Raw genomic sequence first — 22,684 nt, forward strand, 5'->3', positions numbered from 1 at the left:
TTATCACAACTGGGGTCTTCCTTGGCTGTAGCGATCACCATGACTACTTCTCTGCCTTGCCACGCCCTTTGCTCTCCACAAAGCATTGCAGAACCGCCTGCCTTGCTGTTGGATCTCATTATTAATCTCACTGCCCTGTTCACTTGAGCTGAGTTTGCATTTTAGGACAAGTATGTCCCTATCTCACCAGGATATGAGGACTGCTGGCTACCCTCAACTACTTTTGCACACCTGTCAAAGCTATGTACCAGGATGGGGCCGCTGTCATGTGCAAACAGCAACTTGGAGCCACAGGTGATGGGTGAGTGTCCAGTGGGGACCCATAGGTAGGTGAGGTGCTGCAAAATGGACACAACAAGCCCTTTCACCAAAGCTGCTACCCCTCCCTGGACACCCCATACACCCCACAGTTAAGTAATGTAAGGTAAAACTTTATCAAAGCAGAATAGAGTGTAACAGCTACAGAGAAAATGCAGCACAGGTAAACAATAAAAGGGCATGATCATAACGGGGTAGATCATGAGGTCAAGAGCCCATCTTATCATACAAGAAAACTATTTAATATTCTTATAACAGCAGCGTAGAAGCTGTCCTTGAGCTTGGTGGTACATGGTTTCAGGCTTTTGCATCTTCTCCCTAATGGAAGAGGGACGAAGAAAGAATATCTGGGATGGGCGGCTTCTGGGACGGTTGGAATAAATCAATAACAGAACATTTCACCTGATTCACACCCAGAATTAAAAAGTGGTATAATCATCTGGGTGAGATACAAATGTGTTAATATCAGTCATGGAATTCCCCATGAATCATCCAACCTGTGCCACAAAGTTGAAACGCAGAATGTGTCATTCTACATTTACCTTACACACAAGACGTGGAATTTTTTTGTGGAGTATCTCGTGGTCCCTTTGTTTTCTCGGTAGAATAATTAAATAAGGAGAGGCAGAGCTTAAAAACAAAATATTATTCATTGGAGGCATTAAAAAATCACCTTATCAGTCAACTACTAACATTAGCATTCATTCATAAATGCAACAATTTTTACATTCATTTATTTTCTGAACCCTTTGTTGGAAGGTGCACTTGATACCTCTGAAGGATCCAATCCAAGTACTAGTAATCCAATGTCTCACTTGCCAAGGTGGTCCTCACACACATCTTGTACCATATCTGATCTACAGCATAAACTACCTCCATCAATTTAAATAAATTGCTTTATATCTTTTGGAAGACTGTCTTTTTTTGTGTCACTTTTACTAAACTGCCCACTTTTTATGTGGTAACACGTTGTCCAGTAATGTAGTACTAATGATTATACATCCAACTGACTACTATCGAGCATAGCACTCGGTTGCAGCAATTTTTTATGTCAGCTGATTCCTAAAGCTCTCCATCTTTGTGTCTTTGTATTCCATACAGCATGACATTCTGTATTCTACTCTGCCCCACATGAGGGACTGGACTTTCTCTCTCTCTCTCTTGCTCCTACTGCCATTTTTTGGGATTTTGTAAATATTTCTGTATTACCTGTGATTTTCAATTCTTAATTTGGGTTGTTTTCAATTTCCTATCTCAATTTGGGAATGCTGTGTCGGATTGATGTTAGTTAGTCCATTTCTACAGCGTTGTCTCTCAGAGTTTAGGATCTTGCTTCATGTTACAATGCAATCCATTCAGCAGCTCTGTAAACAATAAGAATCGTGTAGGCACTGAGCTATTCTCCAGAAATGATGGTTTCAACTTTGCTCTCTGTACCATCTCTGCCAGCCCCAATCAATAGCAGCTCACTCTGAGCTTATTGCTTCTCATCTTGCTTGTGAACTCCTGTGGTATTGTAGCGGTGTGCTACAATACAGCGCTAAAATAACGACACGGAGTCAGTAAACTGCAGTCAAAGATAACTTTATTTGAACTACACAGCCTTGCTTTTAAGCCTCCCTCAACCCGCCCCCCGTGGGCGCAAATGCTCCAAAAGACACGTACTCACAAACCCCTGTAGGCTATCTCCCTTAGCCAGAACACTGGCTAATTGTGAGCCGGTTCGGATGCGTCAGAAAATGGGTCGCCACATAACACCCCCCCCCCCAGAACCAGCAATACACCCCCCAATGTCCACAGTCTGGGCCGGAACCTGCTTAGGAGGTCGGCCTCTGCGCCGCGGTGCCGGAAACTCGACCGGTTGCGCCAGGTCCACATGGGCCAGTTTGAGTCGGTCCACCGCGAAAACCTCCTCTCTCCCCCCAACGTCCAGCACGAATGTGGACCCCTTGTTCTGGAGCACCGTAAACGGCCCCTCGTAGGGCCGTTGCAGCGGTGGCCGATGCCCGCCCCTTCGTACAAACACAAACTTACAGTTCTGTAGGTCTTTGGGTACGCAGGTCGGGTTCTGCCCATGCTGCGAAGTGGGTATGGGGGCCAGGTGACCGAGCCTCTCGCGTAGTCGGCCCAGGACTGCTGCGGGTTCCTCCTCTTGCCCCCTTGGGGCTGGTATGAACTCGCCGGGGACGACCAGGGGCGCGCCGTACACCAACTCGGCCGACGAGGCGTGCAGATCATCTTTGGGTGCCGTGTGGATGCCGAGTAGGACCCAGGGAAGCTCGTCCGCCCAGTTAGCTCCTCGCAGGCGAGCCATGAGAGCCGACTTTAGGTGACGGTGGAAACGCTCCACTAGCCCCTTCGACTGTGGGTGGTAGGCAGTTGTGTGGTGCAGCTGAGTCCCCAAAAGGCTTGCCATAGCTGACCACAGGCTGGAGGTGAACTGGGCGCCTCTGTCGGAGGTAATGTGGGCCGGTACACCAAAGCAAGATATCCAGGTGGTGATCAGGGCTCGGGCGCAAGATTCGGAGGTGGTGTCGGTGAGCGGGACCGCCTCTGGCCATCTTGTGAACCGGTCCACGGTAGTGAGGAGGTGCCGCGCTCCACGCGATACTGGCAGGGGGCCCACGATATCCACATGAATGTGGTCGAAACGCCGGTGGGCGGGATGGAACTGCTGCGGCAGAGCTTTGGGGTGCCGCTGCACCTTGGCTGTCTGGTAGTGCATGCACGTTTTGGCCCATTCACTGACCTCTTTGCGGAGTCCGTGCCAAACAAACCTGCTGGAGACCATCCGGACAGTTGTCCTGATGGAGGGGTGCGCCAAGTTATGAATGGAGTCGAAAACACGTCGCCACCAAGGTGCCGGGACGACGGGACGGGGCTGGCCGGTGGCGACGTCACAGAGTAGGATCCTCACACCTGGGCCTACAGGGAGGTCCTGGAGATGCAAACCGGAGACTGCGGTTCTGTAACTCGGGATCTCCTCATCTGCCTGCTGCGCCTCTGCCAGTGCCTCAAAATCTACCCCTTGGGAAAGGGCATGAATGGTAGGGCGAGAGAGCGCATCCGCCATGACATTGTCCTTACCCGAGACGTGCCAGACATCCGTCGTGTATTCAGAGATGTAGGACAGATGGCGCTGCTGGCGGGACGACCAGGGTTCGGACGCTTCTGTAAACGCAAAGGTAAGCGGTTGGTGGTCCATGAACACGGTGAAGGGCCGACCTTCTAGGAAGTACCTGAAATGCCGGATTGCCAGGTAGAGCGCCAACAGTTCCCGGTCGAAAGCACTGTACTTGAGCTCGGGTGGCCGCAGGTGTTTGCTGAAAAACGCCAGGAGCTGCCAGTGACCCTCGATGAGTTGCTCCAGTACCCCACCGACTGCCGTGTTAGATGCGTTCATTGTGAGGGCGGTAGGGACGTCCATTCTGGGGTGCACTAGCAGCGCGGCATTCACCAAGGCTTCCTTCGTTTGAATGAAAGCAGCGGCGGACTCCTCATCCCAGGTAATGTCCATGCCCGGACTGGACAGCAGGGCGAGCGGGGGCGCATGATCCGGGCAGCTGAAGGGAGGAAGCGGTGGTAGAAATTGACCATACCTACGAATTCCTGAAGGCCTTTGATCGTGGTGGGTCGGGGGAAATGGTGGACCGCATCTACCTTAGCGGGCAGAGGGGATGCCCCGTCTTTAATAATCCTGTGGCCCAGGAAGTCAATGGTGTCGAGCCCGAACTGGCATTTGGCCGGGTTGATCGTTAGACCGTATTCACCCAGTTGGGCATAGAGTTGACGGAGGTGGGACAGATGCTCCTGACGACTGCTGCTGGCTATGAGGATGTCATCCAAGTAGATGAACACGAAGTCCAGGTCGCATCCCACCGCGTCCATTAACCGCTGGAACGTCTGTGCGGCATTCTTCAGGCCGAACGGCATGCGGAGGAACTTGAAAAGGCCAAACCGGGTGATGAGAGCCGTTTTGGGGACGTCATCCGGATGCATCTGGATTTGATGGTACCCTCGGACGAGGTCTACCTTGGAGAAGATCCGTGCGCTGTGCAGGTTTGCTGCAAAGTCCTGAATGTGCGGCACAGGGTAGCGGTCCGGTGTGGTAGCCTCGTTCAGCCTGCGGTAGTCGCCGCACGGTCTCCAGCCCCCTGTCGCTTTGGGCACCATGTGCAGGGGGAAGGCCCATGGGCTGTCGGACCACTGGATGATCCCCAATTCTTCCATCCTCTTGAACTCCTCCTTGTCTGGGGGAAGCCACCGAGCACGGGCGTGGAGGGGTGGTCCCTGGGTCGGGATGTGGTGCTGTACGCCGTGTCAGGGCATGGCCGCTGTGAACTGCGGTGCCAGAACTGAAGGGAAATACGCCAGCACCCTGGTGAAGTCGTTGTCGGACAGCGTGATGGAGTCGAGGTGAGGGGCTGGCAACTGGGCTGCACCCAGTGAGTACGTCTGAAAGGTCTCGGCATGGACCAGTCTCTTCCTGGGCAGGTCTACCAGTAGGCTGTGAGCCCACAAAAAATCTGCACCCAGAAGCGGTTGGGCTACGGCGGCCAGTGTGAAGTCCCACGTGAACTGGCTGGAGCCGAACTGTAGCTGCACCTGACGGGTGCCATAGGTCCTTACTGTGCTGCCGTTCACGGCCCTCAGGGGGGGACCCGGTGCCCTGCTGCGGGTGTCGTAACTCGTCGGAGGTAAGACGCTGATCTCGGCACCGGTGTCGATCAAAAAGCGGCGTCCTGACCTCTTGTCCCACACATACAGGAGGCTATCCCGATGGCCAGTCGCTGTAGCCATCAGCGGCAGCTGGCCCTGGCGTTTCCCGGGAACTTGCAGGGCGGGCGACAATGGCGGGCTTCTGCGCCCCACCGCTGGTGGTAGAAACACCATTGTTCGTTGGGCTCCCCACCCCTGCCTCTGGGGTTAGCGGGCTCTGCGGCCGGGCCTGGACTTGTTTGCTGCTGGGAGCGTGGCCGGGTGATCTGTGCGATGGACGCCCCACTCACCTTCTTGGCGTTCCACAGCAAGTCCTCCCGGGCTGCCACCTTCCAGGGGTCACTGAAATCCGTGTCGAACAGCAGCAGGCTTATGTCCTCGGGCAGCTGCTCCAGGAATGCCTGCTCAAACATGAGGCAGGGTGTGTGTCCGTCGGCCAGAGACAACACCTCATTCATTAAAGCCGATGGAGGTCTGTCTCCCAAGCCATCCAGGTGCAGTAAACGGGCAGCCCGCTCGCGCCGTGAGAGTCCGAAAGTCCTGAGGAGCAGGGCTTTGAATTCCGTGTACTTGCCGTCCGCCGGGGGAGACTGTACAAACTCCGCAACCTGGCCCCCTGTGTCCGGGTCGAGGGAGCTCACCACGTTGTAGTAACGGGTGTCCTCTGAGGTTATCTGCCGAACGTGGAATTGGGCTTCTGCTTGCTGGAACCATAGGTGAGGTTGTGGCATCCAGAAACCCGGCAGTTTCAACGAAACCGCATGAACAGAGGCGGCGTCGGTCATCTCTGGTTCAAAAATTGTTTGGACCGTCGGGGTCACCAATTGTAGCGGTGTGCTACACCCAGCGCTAAAATAACGACACGGAGTTGGTAACTGCAATCGAAGATAACTTTATTCAAACTACACAGCCTTGCTTTTAAGCCTCCCTCAACCCACCCCCCCCCCGTGGGCACGGATGCTCCAAAGGACACGTACTCACAAACCCCCGTAGGCTATCTCCCTTAGCCGGAACGCTGGCTAATTGTGAGCCAGTTTGGATGTGCTAGGAAATGGGTCGCCACAGTATCACAGTTGTTTGCCTTACTCTTTTGTGAACTGTTCCTCTCATGCTGTTCAAATGAATTACATATTCATCCTCTTTGGAGCTTCAGGTCTCGATGTTACTTGCTTACTTTTATTGTTTGCGCAATTAGTTTTTTTTTCTACACTTTGGGTGCTTGATGTATTTTTTAGTGACTTCTATTGGGTTTTTCTGTTTTGTGGTTGCTTGGAAGGAGACGAATCTCAAGGTTGCATATTGTACACGTACTTTGATAATAAATGTTCTTTGAATTGCCTGCCCTCAAAGCTTGTGAACAGTCCCATTGTTTTGAAAATTCGAGGTCACTATGAAAGTGATGCTCTAGTATTGGACGACTTAATAAATGACTGTTTGTCACTCACATCATACTGGGCTTAGAACTACTTCTCTGCAACAACTCGCTCATTTTCATTGCTGTCACTAACCTGTTACTTTGCTCTATCGATCTGTTTCTCAATCTATTGCATGTTCACCTTTGCAGAGTGCTTCTGTAACCTCTGTCTTCCATCCTGGTATAATTGTGGATTACATGTTTGTAAATAAGCAGGAAGAGTACATGATCCCAGCCTTTCCTGTCTGCCATGTGAACACCGAGGACCCTGAATACATGATCATTCCTCTGCCTCCACAGATGCTTCTTGACCTGCTGAATTCTTCCAGCAGCTTTTTACTTTACTCCAGATCCCAACATCTGCATTCCTTGGTTCAGCTCGCTCTCTCTGAGAGTGACTTGGACAGTATTCTGTTTCTCCAAAGGTCCACCCTTTTTTAATATTATACGCTCAGTGCAAACCCACATCTGGAGACAACAGCTTCCCATTTACTGTTATGTTCATCAGCATGTCCCTTGGTTCTATGGCATGTGACCTTTACTTTCTTTCTGTAGCATGCAACACTTGGAAACTTTTCCTAAACCACAGCCTTATCTCCATTCAAATAAGTTTAATATTCAACTTGTTGGATTTTTCAATCAAAACTTCACATTCACTTCTGGGTAGCCTGTCAAATAATTCCATCTGCATTATTAATAATAATAAAAACAAGTTCTTTATTGATCCCAGGTGGGAAATTATTTCATTACAGCAGCAACATTTAAAATCCCACTTAGCAAAAATAAGTAATAATAACTAAGATGAAGTACAGAATAATAATATACAAAATAATTTACCAATGTGCAATAATAATGTACAAAATAATAAAACAGAGGGTATTGTGCCACGATGTGTGTTCTGTCACACAGGGACAAACTGCTGTATATATTTATTGTATTTAGCAGGAAAGATTTTCTACAATGATCCTTGTGACACTGGAGCTGAATGAGCCTGTTCATAAAGGATGCTCCGCTGCTTATTCAGTAGGTCATGGAGAAGATGTGCCTGATTGTCCATAATGGATAACAGTTTGTTTAGTGACTTACTCTCCACCACTAACTCAATAGAGTCCAAGTTGTAGCCAAAGGCAGTCAAGGGATGATCATCATCATCTACCTTCATGGATAGAACTGACTGCCATAAAGTCATAGAGTTATTCAGGAAGCTGACCCTTGGGCCCAACTCATCTATGACAGCCAAGGTGTTTTCCTGAGGTCCCTTGTGCTTGCATTTGATTTAGAACCCTCTAAACCTTCCATGTCCATGTACCTGTCTTTTGAATATTATAATTGTAATTTCTTCTAACACTTCCATATACCCACCAACTTTTGTGTGAAAATCTTTTCTCAGGTCCTCTTTAAATCTTGCCCCTCTCACCTCAAATTTCTGTCCTCTGGTTTCAGGCTCCTCACTCTGACAAACAGACTCTGAAAATCCATGTTATCAATCCCATCTTGATTTTATAAATCTCTATCAGGTCATGCATCAGCTTTTTTTCCTCCAAGTAAAACAGCTCTAGCCTAGACTCTTCTAATGATAGTAGCCCTCCAATTCTGGAAACATCCTTGTGAATCTTTTCAGCACCCTCTCTTGCTTAATCACATCCTTCTTATAGTATGGCAATCAGAGCCTGACATTGGGACTCCCAACACCTTGTAAAGCTGTAACACAAAGTCCGAACACTTATTTTTAGTGTCATGATTAATCAAGACAAGCATGTCTTTATGCCTTTATCACCTTTTGTCTACATGTGCAGCCACTTTCAGGGAATTATGCACATCCACCCCTTAGTCTTTTTTCCACAACACTCTCCAAGGCAATTCACTGTGTCTGCCTTGCCCTGGTTTAACTTCATAAAGTGCATCACTTCATGCATTTCTGAGTTAAATTCCATCTGCTATTCCTTAGGCTACTTTCCTAAGCTGACGTAGTTTGTGTTGAAACCTTAGACAACCTCCTTTACTTTTCACTACACCGCCAATTTTGGTCCTGTTCATGAACATCCTAATTTTGCCAACTACATTCTAATCCACATCGTTGATATATATGACAGATTTCTGGCCCATGTTGTACTTTATTTCAGTGTCCCAGTAGATGTAGTGTAGCCAACAGAATACCATTAGTACAGATGTCTGAGTTGTCACTTTCAACTGTTGTCATTCAGTGATCGTTTATAAGCCTCAGTGGTACCTCCCAGGTCTACCTAACATATGGACTGCCCGGCTAGAGCAAATGTACCCCCACTGTGAATAACTCTAGATCTCCTCAGTGTCTAATGCTTTGATCCTTTCAAAACACAGTTCCTCAGTTTGAGTCAGTCCACCCAGTCTATTCCCATGATTGCTATCGCATAATTATCTACCTCGCAGAGACCAAGCAGTTAACATTCGCCACAATGCAGAGCAACTCTTTTGCATGCTCATTATATTGATTGCAAGAACTCCCACCTTTTGCACATAAGGGATCCGGTGGTTTCTCACCAAAGTCTATGTATATAGTCAGTGCCATTTCAATGGGTTTTCTCACTGCTTACACTTCAAATTGTGCCATGAGTGAAACCACCTCACATTTTAAGCACCATCTCCATGATGGTGACCTTGGTACCCCATCCCTCGAATGTTAAACTTTCCGCATTAGTTTTGCCTAAATTCTCTCATCCACCAGTGTGCAAAGCTTGAATTACAGCAGGCGTGGACATTGTACTAACGTATTTGATAATGCCATTAGACAGATAATGAACTTACCAATCATTCTCTCTGACATCTGGCTGCATGTGCAAACTGTACTTTTAAGAAGGCCTCTGGTGTTGAATTAGAATATCAGTAATTTCATATACAGCTATGTTTGCTGAGGCTGCATGTGCTTCTTGATCTCACCCACATATCTAACATGCCTGCTGCCTACCAACATATCTAGGTATACAACTGCATTCTCTATTTTCTTCACAACAGTTACAGACCTGCCACTCTCTCAACCAACAACATTCCTCAATTCAGTCCATTTTCTTTTGTGTTTCTGTTTGCATCAGAAAATAACTAGAGTTTTAAACATAACTTCCTTTGCTGAAGATGATAATTCTCATCTAAAACTGCAGTATCTGGCTCCAACAGTCAATGAAGAGTCATATCATGCCACAATAATTTCTTATTCATATACTATATTCATATACTACGCTCAGGGACAAGTAAAACTCAGCCTAATTTAAATTGTTTGGCTGTTGATTGTGGAATATAAGTGATTGGTTTTACTGAAGCCCAAAGGGACTGAAAGTGGCCCCTTTGGTACTGTCTATTGCAATAGAAAACACTTCATGTACAAAGTGATCTGCCAACCAGTCAGAAACAGGACTAGCTCTTCATTGAGGATTATGAAATGCTCTGTGGAACATATTCTCATGGAGTAGAGAGATTTATGTTTGCATGTTTGCTGGCCACACTTGAGAAGAGGAGATTCAAGATGAATGACTTGGATTTCAGTTCTCAACCTTTGAAGATCAAGGGATACGAGTACAGAGCATTCTCTCAACAGATTAAATGGCAGAAGTGGAATACCCTGAAGAGTGCAAAGCACATCCAAGGAATATGCAGATTTGAGATACTAAGTTGATTTTATTCTTATGAATGCTGCAAGATGATTTCAGCTTTGAAAGAAAGTTTGTTTGATTTTTAATTCTGATCTTCACGATTTGAGAACACACCTAAACAGTGCATCTTTTCTGAATGAAATGTTATCACTGCTCTAATATATAAAATGCAGCAGCCAATTCATACACAATCATTTCCCTCAAGCAACAACTCAACAAATGACCTGATATTAAACCTGTATGTGTGGCAGTTATTAAAAAAATTAGAACCTTTATGTACATGAATTAATGCACTAATTTGGGAAACAATGCTTTTTTGCAGGAGAATATTTGATGGACTTTTAAATTCATTACCAACTTAGAGTTTTGAAAAAGCAATTAATTATAATCTGTTGATGCAAGGATTCTTCATTCCAATGAGCAAACAACAATGTACTGATGGGGGGGAAAAGGTTGAATTAATTAGTAAAACAATAAATGGCTCTGATAAAGTAAGGAACCTGTTTAATGCTGCTTTATACACAGTACTAAATTACAGCTATACAGACTTTGTGACAATATGGAGTCATTAACAAAGGAAGCACATTTATATTTTTAGCAGGATGACGATTCAAGACCATCTGTCAATCTTAACCTGCATCAATTATAACTAAAATTTGATATTGATCTTAGCCAATATTTTTTGTTTTCAATTACTTTAATTGATATGCATAATAAACACAGGGCTTTCAAAAGATAATGGAAAATGTTCCTACTGAACAACCTTTACAAGAATATTATTAATTTACATTATGTTAGATTATTTTACTTCAGAATTTTCAAATAATTTGCTTTGCTGCACTCCACCAACAATGGGCATCATTTATGTCTTTGCCAGCATTAAAATTGTCTGATTATTTACCCCTGTGCTGTTTATGGATTACTGCTGTGCATGAACCATTGCATGTGTTTCTTTGTAACAATAGTAGTTGTGCTTCAAAGGTACTTCATGACAAATGGAGCACAGCAGGGTATTCTGGAGACTTGAAAGTTGCTATTCAAATGAATATCACAAGCACAAGAAAATCGGCAAATTCTAGAAATCCCAAACAGCCCACATACAAAATGCTGGAGGAATTCAGCAGTGCAGGCAGCATCCATGGACAAGAGCAACCAGTCGACATTTCAGGCTGAGACATCTTGGCCTGAAATGTCAACTGTTTACTCTTTCCCATGGATGTTGCCCGGCCTGCTGAGTTTCTCCAGCATTTTGTGTGTGTTGCATTCAAATGAATATTCTCTTTTTTTGGGTGAGGCCTTTTTTTTTATATCTGGGCACGTGTGGCCTGACATTGGGATCACAGGTTTTCACTTCATGCATCTTCAACAAATAGTCATCGATTGGTTACTCAAAACTAAACAACATTTAAGGATATTCGCTTCCTTAAGCTGCACAGATATAGCTAACATTCAAGTTAAGAGGTGTTTGTGTATACCATGTAAAATTTCTTGACTCCGCATTGCTTTATATGCCTCAACTAACCAAATGGGAGACCTCTTTAATGCCGAGGCTCCTTCCTGATCGTCATACTTGCCTCATTATGTCAGCACTACATCAGACGGTTATGAGGTAAATTAATCAACCCGTCTCCTCCAACCATTGGAAGCAGGTGTTTGATGCCATTTTCCTGTGGAGATGCTTCACATTGCTCTTGTAATAGCTGTAACAGACAACACCAACTGTTACTTCCACCAGAAAAGAGGTTTCAATTAATTTTAAAAATAAACATTTCTCAAATTTATTTGAAACATCTCTATTTAAAGAAATAACGTAAGAAAAAATAGTAATGAAGCATATGTTGCTTTGCTGAAATCCTCTATCTGAAGATGAGGGCTCAACTTAGGAATCATTTCATTATAATCATGCAACGAAGCTGAATCTATTGACATAATTATGATGGAGTATAAAGGTTACTCCCAATGTAATCCTCCAGTGCTTGCAGAATGAAGAGATGTGTTTTTTGAGATTTTGGTCTTTTTATTTTCTTTTTTGTTCAGGATCTTTTAGCATTAGTCACCCCTGTTCCACACCACCCATGAGCCATATTGAATGGGCTTTCATGTTTCACGAACTGAAGTATTTTTAGAGTTCATCTCAGAAATGTTTGGAATTATGTTTTGAATTTATGATGAGAAGATCTCAAATCAGCAATGAGGTTTATATACCGACCTCTTTTTATGCGGAAGAGGCTCCGGGCTATGACCTCGATTTTGTTTTTCTTCCAGTGTCCATTTACACTTAAAATTAAGTGAAGGAATTGAAATAGTAGATTGAAAGGAAGAAGTGCTAATGATAGTATAAAATAAAATACTTGAAAAAACTTATCTGAAATGATAAAAATCAAGTAATGATATTTTGAACATTTCCCCTTTCTGAATGGAAAGCTAGAGTAATCCAAAGCCATTGTCTTTAGAGAGGTGATATTAGTATGTGATACATCTGCATAAATCTAGAATTAATGCCTGTCGTGGTGCTATTCAGTATTTAGAAGTAGATTGCTTCATGAAGTAATTGTTGTGGACAGGAAAAGAAGAGGTCAATAATTGTCTGCCACTTGCCATCTCATCAGATGATGGTTGAAGTGACAACAGTGTTGTTGGATTTAATATAATTTGGGCAACAGATTGTTGTCTTCACAGGCTAAGTGAGTTAAGCTGAAAATTTGCCCCATAGAAGACATAACAGACAAGCCTGGAATTATTGAATTAGAGCTTATCTTATAAGGTACATCTGCAATGCTGCCATCTAATTTTCATTTAATGGTAATGTAACTGTTGTTTATAATTTGCAAATTACAGGTGTTGGTGATGGAGCATTATAATGCCAGTATGCATGTGCCAGATCATTCACTAAGAATTTTTTATTTACCTTAGGGAAAAATTGACAACCTGAATTCTGACTGGAAGACGATCAATAAGTTATTATACGACCTGAAACAAAGGCATCAACCTGGTGTCCGTAAGTTAATTGACCTTGTTTTTGGTTTACGAATTGTGTTCATTGATATTTAGATGATCTAATTGTTTCTACTAATTTAACCAGAATTGAATAGAATATTTCTTCTTAATAAGTATCTCTTTAAAGCTTAAACATTATTTGCCCATGGACCCTGAAATTGGAAAACTTATCAGGATTTTTGGAAGCCATTTCAGAATCTTGATAGGATTCACTGTTAATTGCAAGAGATGGTTTGTAGTTGAATATTATCTCACTAGTAGTTCTCTACCTTGATCAGGATTCTGCATTTTAACTTCCTTGCACACGAATTTGTAAAGTCATTTATTTAAACCATTCCAAGACACTTTATATGCAGCTTTGTGCAAATTGAGTGTAAACCCAAAGGACAACTTTCAACCTCAGACTCCTTCGATGAGAAGAGCATTGTGGGCAAACCCAGATCAAAGCATCATTAATCACATGGACTTCATTCATTAGACTACTGTAATTACACATAAATAAAGTGCATATCTTGGCCTGCTGCCTTGCTTAGAAGAGCTTTTATTAACTTGCTTTATTTTTATTAAATTAAGGCAAAGTTTATGTAATTTCAATTGATTGAAGTTCTCCACCAGAATCTATTTATTCAGTATAATTAGCAGGCTGTTAATTTCTGTGAGAGCAAAGGTTCTGAATTATTTTCCTAACTTGACGATAATCTTATTTATAATATAAAATTAGTTTATCTTGTATGATTTATTTACATTAGTTTCTGTAAGTTGGTGCCAAGGACACTGAGAGCCCAGAATAACATACTTAACAAGAATATAAAGCAGATTACTAAAGGTTTTTTCAGTTATATAAAGAGTAAAAGGGAGGTGAGAGCTGATATTGGACCACTGGAAAATGATGCTGGTGAGGTATTAATGGGAGACAAAGAAATGGCAGATGAACTCAATGGGTAAGTTGCATCTGTCTTCACTGTGAAAGACACTAGCAGTGTGCCAGAGGTCTATGAGTGTGTCAGGGAGCAGGAGTGAGTGCCATTGATAATACAAAGAAAAAGGTGCCAGGTAAACTCAAAGATCTTAAGGTGGATAAGTCACCTGGACCAGATGGACTGCATCTCAGAGTCCTGAGAGAAGTTACTGAAGAAATATCAGATGCATTGTTCATGATCTTTCAAGAATCACTTGATTCTGGCATCGTCCTGGAGGACAGGAAAATTGCAAATGTCATTCCACTCTTTAAAAAGGAAGGAAGGCAAAAGAAAGGAAAATATAGGCCAGTTACCCTAACCTCGGTGGTTGTGAAAGTGTTGGAGTCTATTATTAAGGATAAGGTTTCGGGGTACTTGGCGACAAATGATAAAGTAAGTCCAAGTCAGCATGGTTTCTGTGAAGGTAAATCTTGCCTGACAAATGTTTTGAGGAAGTAACAAGCAGGGTGGACAAAGGAGAAGCAGTGGATGTCATTTACTTGAATTTTCGGAAGACATTTAATAAGCTGCTACACATGAGGCTGCTTAACAAGATAAAATCCCATGGCATTGCAGGAAAGATTCTGGCATGGATAGAGGAATGGCTGATAGGCAGGCAGCAGTGAGCGCAAATAACGGGGGCCTTTTCTGGTTGGCTGCCGGTGACTAGTGATGTTCCTCAGGGGTCAGTATTGGGACCACTACTTTTCACATTGTTTGTCAATGATTTAGATAATGGAATTGATGGCTTTGTGGCAAAGTTTATGGCTCATATGAAGATAGGTGCAGGGGCAGGTAGTACTGAAAAATCAATGCCATTGCAGCAGGACCGAGACAAATTGGAAGAAAGGGCAAAAAACTGGTAGATGGAATACAGTGTTGGGAAACATATGATAATGCATTTTAGTAAAAGGAACCATCTCAGAAAGGGTGTGATGTCATTGGAGAGAGTCCAGAGGAGGTTCACAAGGATGATTCTGGCAATGAAGGAGTTAACATATGAGGAGTGTTTGGTATTTTTGGGGCTGTACTCACTGGAATGTTGAAAAATGCAGGGGGATCTTATTGAAACCTACCAAGTACTGAGCTGACTAGATGGGTGGATTTGGAGAGGACGTTTCCTCTGGGGGGGATGTTCAGAACCAGAGGGCACAGCCTCAAAATTGAGGGGCGACATCTTAGAACAGAGGTAAAGAGGAATTTTTATAGCCAGAGAGTAGTGAATCTGTAGAATGCTCTGCACAGTCTGTGGTGGAGACCAAGTCTGTGGGTGCACATGAACACTTACAGAAGTGTCCGTGAACACTTTTGGCCTGTATGCACCTAATCGTTGGGGTAAAACATTTGCAAAGTTGCCTCAATGTTTTTTTTTCTCAATCATTCTTTACATTTATAAGAATGAATGAAACAGGTAGATGGCATTTGCCCCTTCAAGCATGCCTCATCATTCTAAATGATCACGTTTTTAAGATGCCAGTGTACAATTTCTTAACTAATGGACTAAATCTGTACACTATACTCCAAGCCTCACCAATTACTGTGTACAATTGTAACAATGCCTACCTGTTTCTGAACTTCAAAGCACTTGCAATGGCCAATATGTCATTTGCTTTCTTAATCATTGCCCCTTACTTTTTGCAATCCATGCCCAAGGTCGCTGTACTTTGTACTCACTCTGTACTTTGCTTGTTTGTATTCTTTCTCCACTTAAATCTCAGACTGCCTGGGGATTTCTCTGAGTGAAATGCACCACCTCACACTTTGCTACAGTAAACTTCATTTTCCAAGTACTCACTTACTCATTCAACCAATCAGTATCCTATTGATGTGCCCAAATGTCTGCACTGTAAGATGCCCTCTCATGAATTTTCTCATCATTGGCAAATGTGAATAACTTGTACTCCATCTTCCTGTGATTGTTAATGGTGACTGTAAATATTTGAGAGTGTAGAATTGAACTTTGGGACATTCCACTAATAGCATCCTTCCTGTTTGCCAAAGAATGGTCTATTGTAATTCTGTCTTCTACGTAGTACCTAGTCTTCCAAATGTGCTGACATACTTCTCATAGAACATCGAACACAGCATGGTACAACACAGTACAGGCCCTTTGGCCCACAATGTACTGCTGAAAAAATATGAATTAACTACATAATCATTCTCAATGATTAATTCTCAATCTTAACTCCTGTACAGCTCATAGCCCTCCATTTTTCTTACATTCATCTGCCAATGTAAGACTTTCTTAAATATTCCAATTGCATCAGCCTCAGCCACTACCCCCAAACACTGCATTCCTGATACCCACCTCTGAATAAAACCTACATCTGACATCCCCCATTTACTTCCTATTAAATTAAGCCCCCTCATAGCAGCCATTTCAACCCTGGGAAAAAGTCTCTGGCTGTCCACTCTACCTATGCCTCTTATGTTGTACACCTGCATCAAGTAACTTCTCATCCCCCTTCACTCTGAAGAGACAAGCCCTAAATTGCTCAACCCGTTCTCATAAGACATGCAATCTAATCCAGGGAGCATCCTGGTAAATCTCCTCTGCACCATCCACAAAGCTCCACATAACTTCCTTTAATGAGGCGACCAGAACACAATACTCCAAGTCTGGTCTAACCAGAGTTTTATAGAGCCGTAACATTACCTTGCAGCCTTTGAACTCCAATCCCATGACTCATGAAGACCATCACTCTATACGCCACCTTAACTCTCAACTTCTGCGGCAACTTTGAGGGATCTATAGAACTGGGCTCCAAGATTCTTCTGTTCCTCCACACTGCTAAGAATTCTGCCATTAACCCTGTACTCTGCCTTCAGATTAGATCTTCCAAAGTGTCTCACTTTGAGCTTTTTGAAACTGAACTCCATCTGAATCTTCATCATTTCTATTTCCCATTGTTACCTACGACAGCCCTCTCCATTATCCACAACGCCACCAACCTTCATGTCATCTGCAAACTTACTAAGCCACTCCTCCACTTTCTCATCCAAATCAATTGTAAAAATCTGAGTAGGTCCAGAACAGTCACCTATCTCCATCCACCTTATTCCTTCTGTGGACAAACCAATTCTGAATCCATGCAGCCAAGTATTATATATTAGCTACTTAAACCTCTTCCACTAACCTTTACATTATGTGCTATACCCAGTCTAATCCAGATAATTCTACTTTCAAACTTTAGTATTTGCCCTTTTTAAATTGAGTACTTTGATCCTGGGTGGCTTCCCTCAAATTACACCCAGAATGCTATCATGTTGTGATCACCATTACAATGGTATCTTGTTAATCTTACCTCATTACACATGATCCAATCTACTCTAGCCTGTTCCCTGGTGGGTCTGTTAAATATTGTTTAAAGAAATAATTCCAGATGTATGCATTCCACAAATTGCTCTTCCACAGCCCCTTTGACAGTTTGAATATGATAAATAATAATTACATTTTTCTTTCTGTAATGCTTTTGATATTTCCTCAGTTTTGCTCTGTCCTCTCAAGAAGCAACATCTTTAGGATCTTGTCTTCTTAACCTTGCTATTCATTATTTCCACTCAACCCTATTCCACATCGCAATCCACTTATTCAGCATTACTGTATACTGATAGTTTTTTCTATTAAGAAAATTAGCTCACTTCCTTTCCTATTTTGCCTATTCTTCTGGTGTCTTGAAAACCCTTGAACATTGAGCTTATTACATCTGCATTGTTACAAATGTCGCATGCATTCAAGAGCTTTATGCTTTGATTCCTTTCACACCTTTTGCTTACTCAAGATTTACTTTCTGACACACACCTTCCCTTATAGTTTCTCCTTTAGTTATCCTTTCCGCCTTGTTACTGTGCACCACTACTCTTTTATTTTGTATAATTTTTTAAACTTTCCATCTTTAGAATCTAATCCCCTCTACTTAACTGGTGGTTAACTGCTGCTGGTTAACCTTGAATGCTACTGTTAAATATCTTGCAGTTTTGATATCCTTCGTCATAACTTTCTTTGTCTTAAAACAGTACAGGACTTAATTTTCTCATTTATATTGACATTTTAGTTGTTTTCTGTGAATGATCCACCACTTAAAAATATTTTGGGTATATTTCCCTTCTGAAATTATTTTAATTGTACTCCCACCAAGTGAGAACAGCAGTCCTCAACAAGTTTAATGCTCAGTGAAGTGATTAAAGTTTGGATACAGTTGCTGGAGGAATGTGGGAGAAAGAGAACCTTTGTTATTTTTTATTGATTAAAGATCTTTCAGCAGACAGGCTGCCTCTATTGTGAGTGAATACAGAGTCCCAATAGCACAAGTATTATTTTAATGTTCAAGCAATATCTTTGATTTTATAGTGTTTCATGTTGCAGACTGACAAGTGATGCAGAGTAGAATATTAGCTAAGCAATGGTATTTCAGTTTAATACTTCTAAAATTGCACGATGGTAAAGTTTAAGGCAATTGTTTTTGTGGACGTTTCCAAAATTAGCTTAGATTTGATCTAAGAAATGGTTGTTGCTGACATTGGCAGACAATGCTAAAATATTTATGTGAGATTCCTTTGACCAGTAGCAACCTGTTTATCTTATATGGACTGTAGTCAATGCCAAAGCAGTGAACAAAGTAAAGTCAGCAAGATGTGTTAAATGAACGAACTTGAATGCAATTGCATGATACGTTTGTTGTCTGTTATTCTTGGCAGTAATATAAGTAGTTTCTAGGTTATCAGTTTAATGAGAAAAATGATACAGCTTTAAATCTGTCCACTATATTGATATTGCTATTCACTCCAGATTGCAAACAAAAATAGCAGCATTGGTACATTGAATGGATTCTGAATTCATTGCCAGGAGCAGTTGATTTCAAATAAATAATTGAATGCAGTGTTGTTTAGTGATGTTCCCTGTAGTCTGACTAAATGAAAGTGACAGAAACAAATGGCAGCATACACATGCACCATGGGCAAATCAATACTGGTCACAAAAGATCATTTCACAATCAGCTTTATCTTGAAAATACATTGGTTCATTATTTGGAATGTTAACAGAGGAGAAAGAGTGATTAAGAAGCTGGTCCAGCCACTGTGATCAAATGGCCACATTCTAGTCTGTAAATCCCTTTGTTTCTATGTGTAATACAATAAACCTCTGTTCATCCAGCACCAAATATTATGGACTGACAGATATATTATTGAATGTAACACCAAATAATATCTCAACAAGCTTTTAGTTCTCACTTTCTAAATACATAGTATAATCATTTCACATGTGGACCCGTTGAGCATAAATGGAGTTCAGAAGTTGGACTCCTGATTGAAGGGTCTCCGCCTGAAATGTCAGCTCTTTATCCCAATCCATCGAAACCACCTGACCTGCAGAGGTCCTCCAGCATTTTGTGTGTGTTGCTCCAGCAAGTTTAAAGGGACTGTAGGAAACAGGGTTTCAGTGAGTCCAGAGAGTGCAGAAACCTGGGGCGCCAGTAAGTTGAAAGAGAACGTGAGAAATAACACCCGATGAACCACACTCTGAACTGTCAGGATTTGTGAGCAGTTGGATAGCAGATGATTAGAGTTTCAGTCTATTATGTTCCAATGGTAGCAATGTTAGCAGCTAAGAGCGGAGAGTTTATAGACTGTATAATCAAATAGAATTACAGTTTTATATTTCGTCTTAACGATGAATGATAAAGTAATGTAGAATCTCTTCAAAAGCATTAAAGCTTTAAATGAAAGTAGTCATTAAAGCTGGTGACACTAAAAACTGTGGCTGTAAATACAATTCAATGCAGCTGACTTGAATAAAAATGTCAAAAGATTCCCTTTAAATTGTCGTTTATTTCCTGCTTATACATGGTGCACATTTTGATACTTAAGGGTGAAACTTTGAATTGAATCATGCAACTGGAGTAGCGCCATGATCTGGGACATCTTGGATTGAGTCCTTAGAATTCTTAAGTGGGAGGATGAGTTGTTAAGGTTGTGGTCCACGTAGATATCAATGACATGGGTTGGAAGAAGGACAAGGTTCTGCAAAATGAGTTCAGGGAGTTGGGTGCTAAGTTAAAGGGTTGGACCTCCAGGGTTGTGATCTCAGGATTGCTATCTGTGCTACGTACTAATGAGGAAGATCATACAGTTTAACACTTGGCTAAGGGGTTAGTGTAGAAGGGAGGACATCAGATTATTTGGATTATTGCGCTTTCTTCCAGGGAATGTGGGACCTGTACAGAAGAGACTGTTTGCACCTAAACTGAAAGAGGATTAATATCCTAGCAGCAAAGGTTGCTAGTACTGCATGTGCGTGGTCAAACTAGAGTTGCAGGGAGGTGAAAACCAGAGTGCCAGAACAGATTGTGGAGGAGATGTGGAGACAGGTTTTGTTAAGATCTCAAACAAAGTCAGGAATCAAAGCGTTAAACATGGTGGAACTAAAGTTCTGAGTTGTGTTTTTTTCAATGCAAGAAGCATTGTAGGAAAGGCAGATGAGCTCAGGTACTGGATCAACACATGGAATTATGATATTGTAGCTATGAATGCTACTTGGTTGCAGGAGGAGCAGGACTGGCAGCTCAATACTCTGGGGTTCCATTGTTTTAAACGTGATAGAGCAGGAGTAATTAAAGGGAGAGTGATGGCGTTACTAGTCAGGGAAAATGACATGACAGTGCTCTGTTATGACAGGCTGGTGAACTCATTAAGTGAGGCTTCATGGTTGGAACTGAGGAATGAAAGGTAAGGCCACGTTAATGGGATTATATTGTAGACTATTCAACAGTCCATGGGATTTAGAGGAGCAAATTTGTAGAGAGGTCACAGATTGTTTCAAATACTTAAGGTTTAGATAGTAAGTGATTTTAACTTTCCACGTATTGAATATGACTCCCACACAGAAAAAGACCTGGATGAGAAAGAGTTTGTCAAGTGTGTTCAGGCCAATTTTTTTAAGCAGTAAGTAGAGAAAGTGTGATACTAGATCTCCTATTAGGGAATGAGTTAAGGCGAGTGACAGAAGTTTGTTTTGGGGAACACCTTGCATCTAGTGATCATAATGCCATTAGTTTCAAGGTAATTATGGAAAAGGATAGGTCTGATCTTTGGATTGAAATTCTAAATTGAAGAAAGGCCAATTTTGATAGCATCAGAAAGGATCTGGCAAGTGTGCTTTCAGGCAGAAGTGTTCTTGGTAAGTGGCAGATCTTCAAAATTGTAATTTTGAGCATGCAATACTTATATGTGCATGTCAAAATAAAAGATAAAGATAAAAGGCATAGGGAACCTTAGTTTTCAAGAGATATTGAGGAACTGATTAAGAAAAAGAAAGAGGTACATTGCAGCTATAAGTAGGTAGGAACAAATGAGGTACTTGAGAAGTATAAGAAATGCAAGAGAACGCAAGAAATAAACCAAAAAGGCTAAAAGAAGGTATGAGGTTGCTACAGCAGACAAGGTGAAGGAGAATCGAAGGACCTACAGATTTGTTAAGGGATAAAATTGGTCCACTGGATGATCAGAATGTTAATCTATGTATGGAACCAAAAGAAATCAGGGAGGTCTTAAATGGATTTTTTGCATCTGTATTTACTCAGGAAATGGACACATAATCTGTAGAGGTGAGGACCCTATACAGATTACTGAGGAGGAGGTGTTTGCTGTCTTGAGGCAAATCAGGGTGGACAAATAGGGCTTGACAAAGTATTCCCCCGGATCCTGTAGGAGGCAAGTTCAGAACTTGCAGGGACTCTTGGGATATTAAAATCATCCTTAACAACAGGTAAGGTACCAGAGGACTGGAGGATAGTTAATGTTGTTCCACTGTTTAAGAAAGAGTCTATGAATTATCCAGGTAATTATATGCCAGTGAGCCAGATATCAGTAGTTGGAAAGTTATTGTATTCTAGGAGTCCAGATATATGAATATTTGGATAGACAGGAATTAATGAGGGATAGTCAGCATGGCTTTGTGCGTGGTAGGTCATATCTAACTGATCTCATAGAGGTTTTTGAGGAAGTTAACAGGAAAGTTAATGAAGGCAAGGCAGTGGATGTTGTCTACAAAGATTTGAACAAAGCATGTGACAGGGTCCCACATGGGAGATTGGTCAAGAGGGTACAGTTGCTTGGCATTCAAGATGAGAGTAAAATTAGACACTGGTGTTGTGAAAAAAGGCAGAGAATGATAGTACATGGTTGCCTCTCTGATTGGTGGCCTGTGACTAGTGGAGTGCCCAGGGATCGATGTTGGGTCTGTTGTTGTTGGTCATCTATATCAATGGTCTGTATGATAGTGTCGTTAACTGGATTAGCAAATTCAAGGAGGACACCAAGACTGGGGTGTAGTGGACAGTGAGGAAGACTATCACAGCCTGCAGCGGAATCTAAACCAGCTGGAAAAATGGGTTGAAACATAGCAGATGGAATTTAATGCAGACATGTGTGAGGTGTTGCACTTTGGGAGGATCAAAGTGGATGGATCTTACACAGTGAGCCATAGGGAACTGAGGAGAGTGGTAGAACAAAGGAATCTGCGAATACAGGTCCATAATTTATTGTAAATGACATCACAGATACATAGGATCATAAAGAAAGCTTTTGACACATTGGCCTTCATAGATCAAAGTACTGAGTACAGGAATTGGGATGTTAAGTTCTAGTTGTATAAG

At 42.5% G+C, this 22,684-nt stretch overlaps 1 protein-coding gene across 10 annotated transcripts in view; it reads left to right on the forward strand.

Annotated features, from left to right (window-relative positions):
- Positions 1 to 22,684, forward strand: part of dmd (dystrophin) — a 1,939,431-nt gene that overhangs the window by 1,473,900 nt on the left and 442,847 nt on the right. For all 10 annotated transcript variants that reach the window (XM_059968142.1, XM_059968139.1, XM_059968147.1 and 7 more), the window contains one exon: positions 12,988 to 13,072. In XM_059968142.1, the coding sequence (XP_059824125.1) occupies positions 12,988 to 13,072 (85 nt within the window). The remainder of the gene's footprint in view (positions 1 to 12,987; positions 13,073 to 22,684) is intronic.

Source organism: Hypanus sabinus, chromosome 4 (assembly GCF_030144855.1).
Source record: "Hypanus sabinus isolate sHypSab1 chromosome 4, sHypSab1.hap1, whole genome shotgun sequence".
Taxonomy (NCBI): Eukaryota; Metazoa; Chordata; class Chondrichthyes; order Myliobatiformes; family Dasyatidae; genus Hypanus; species Hypanus sabinus.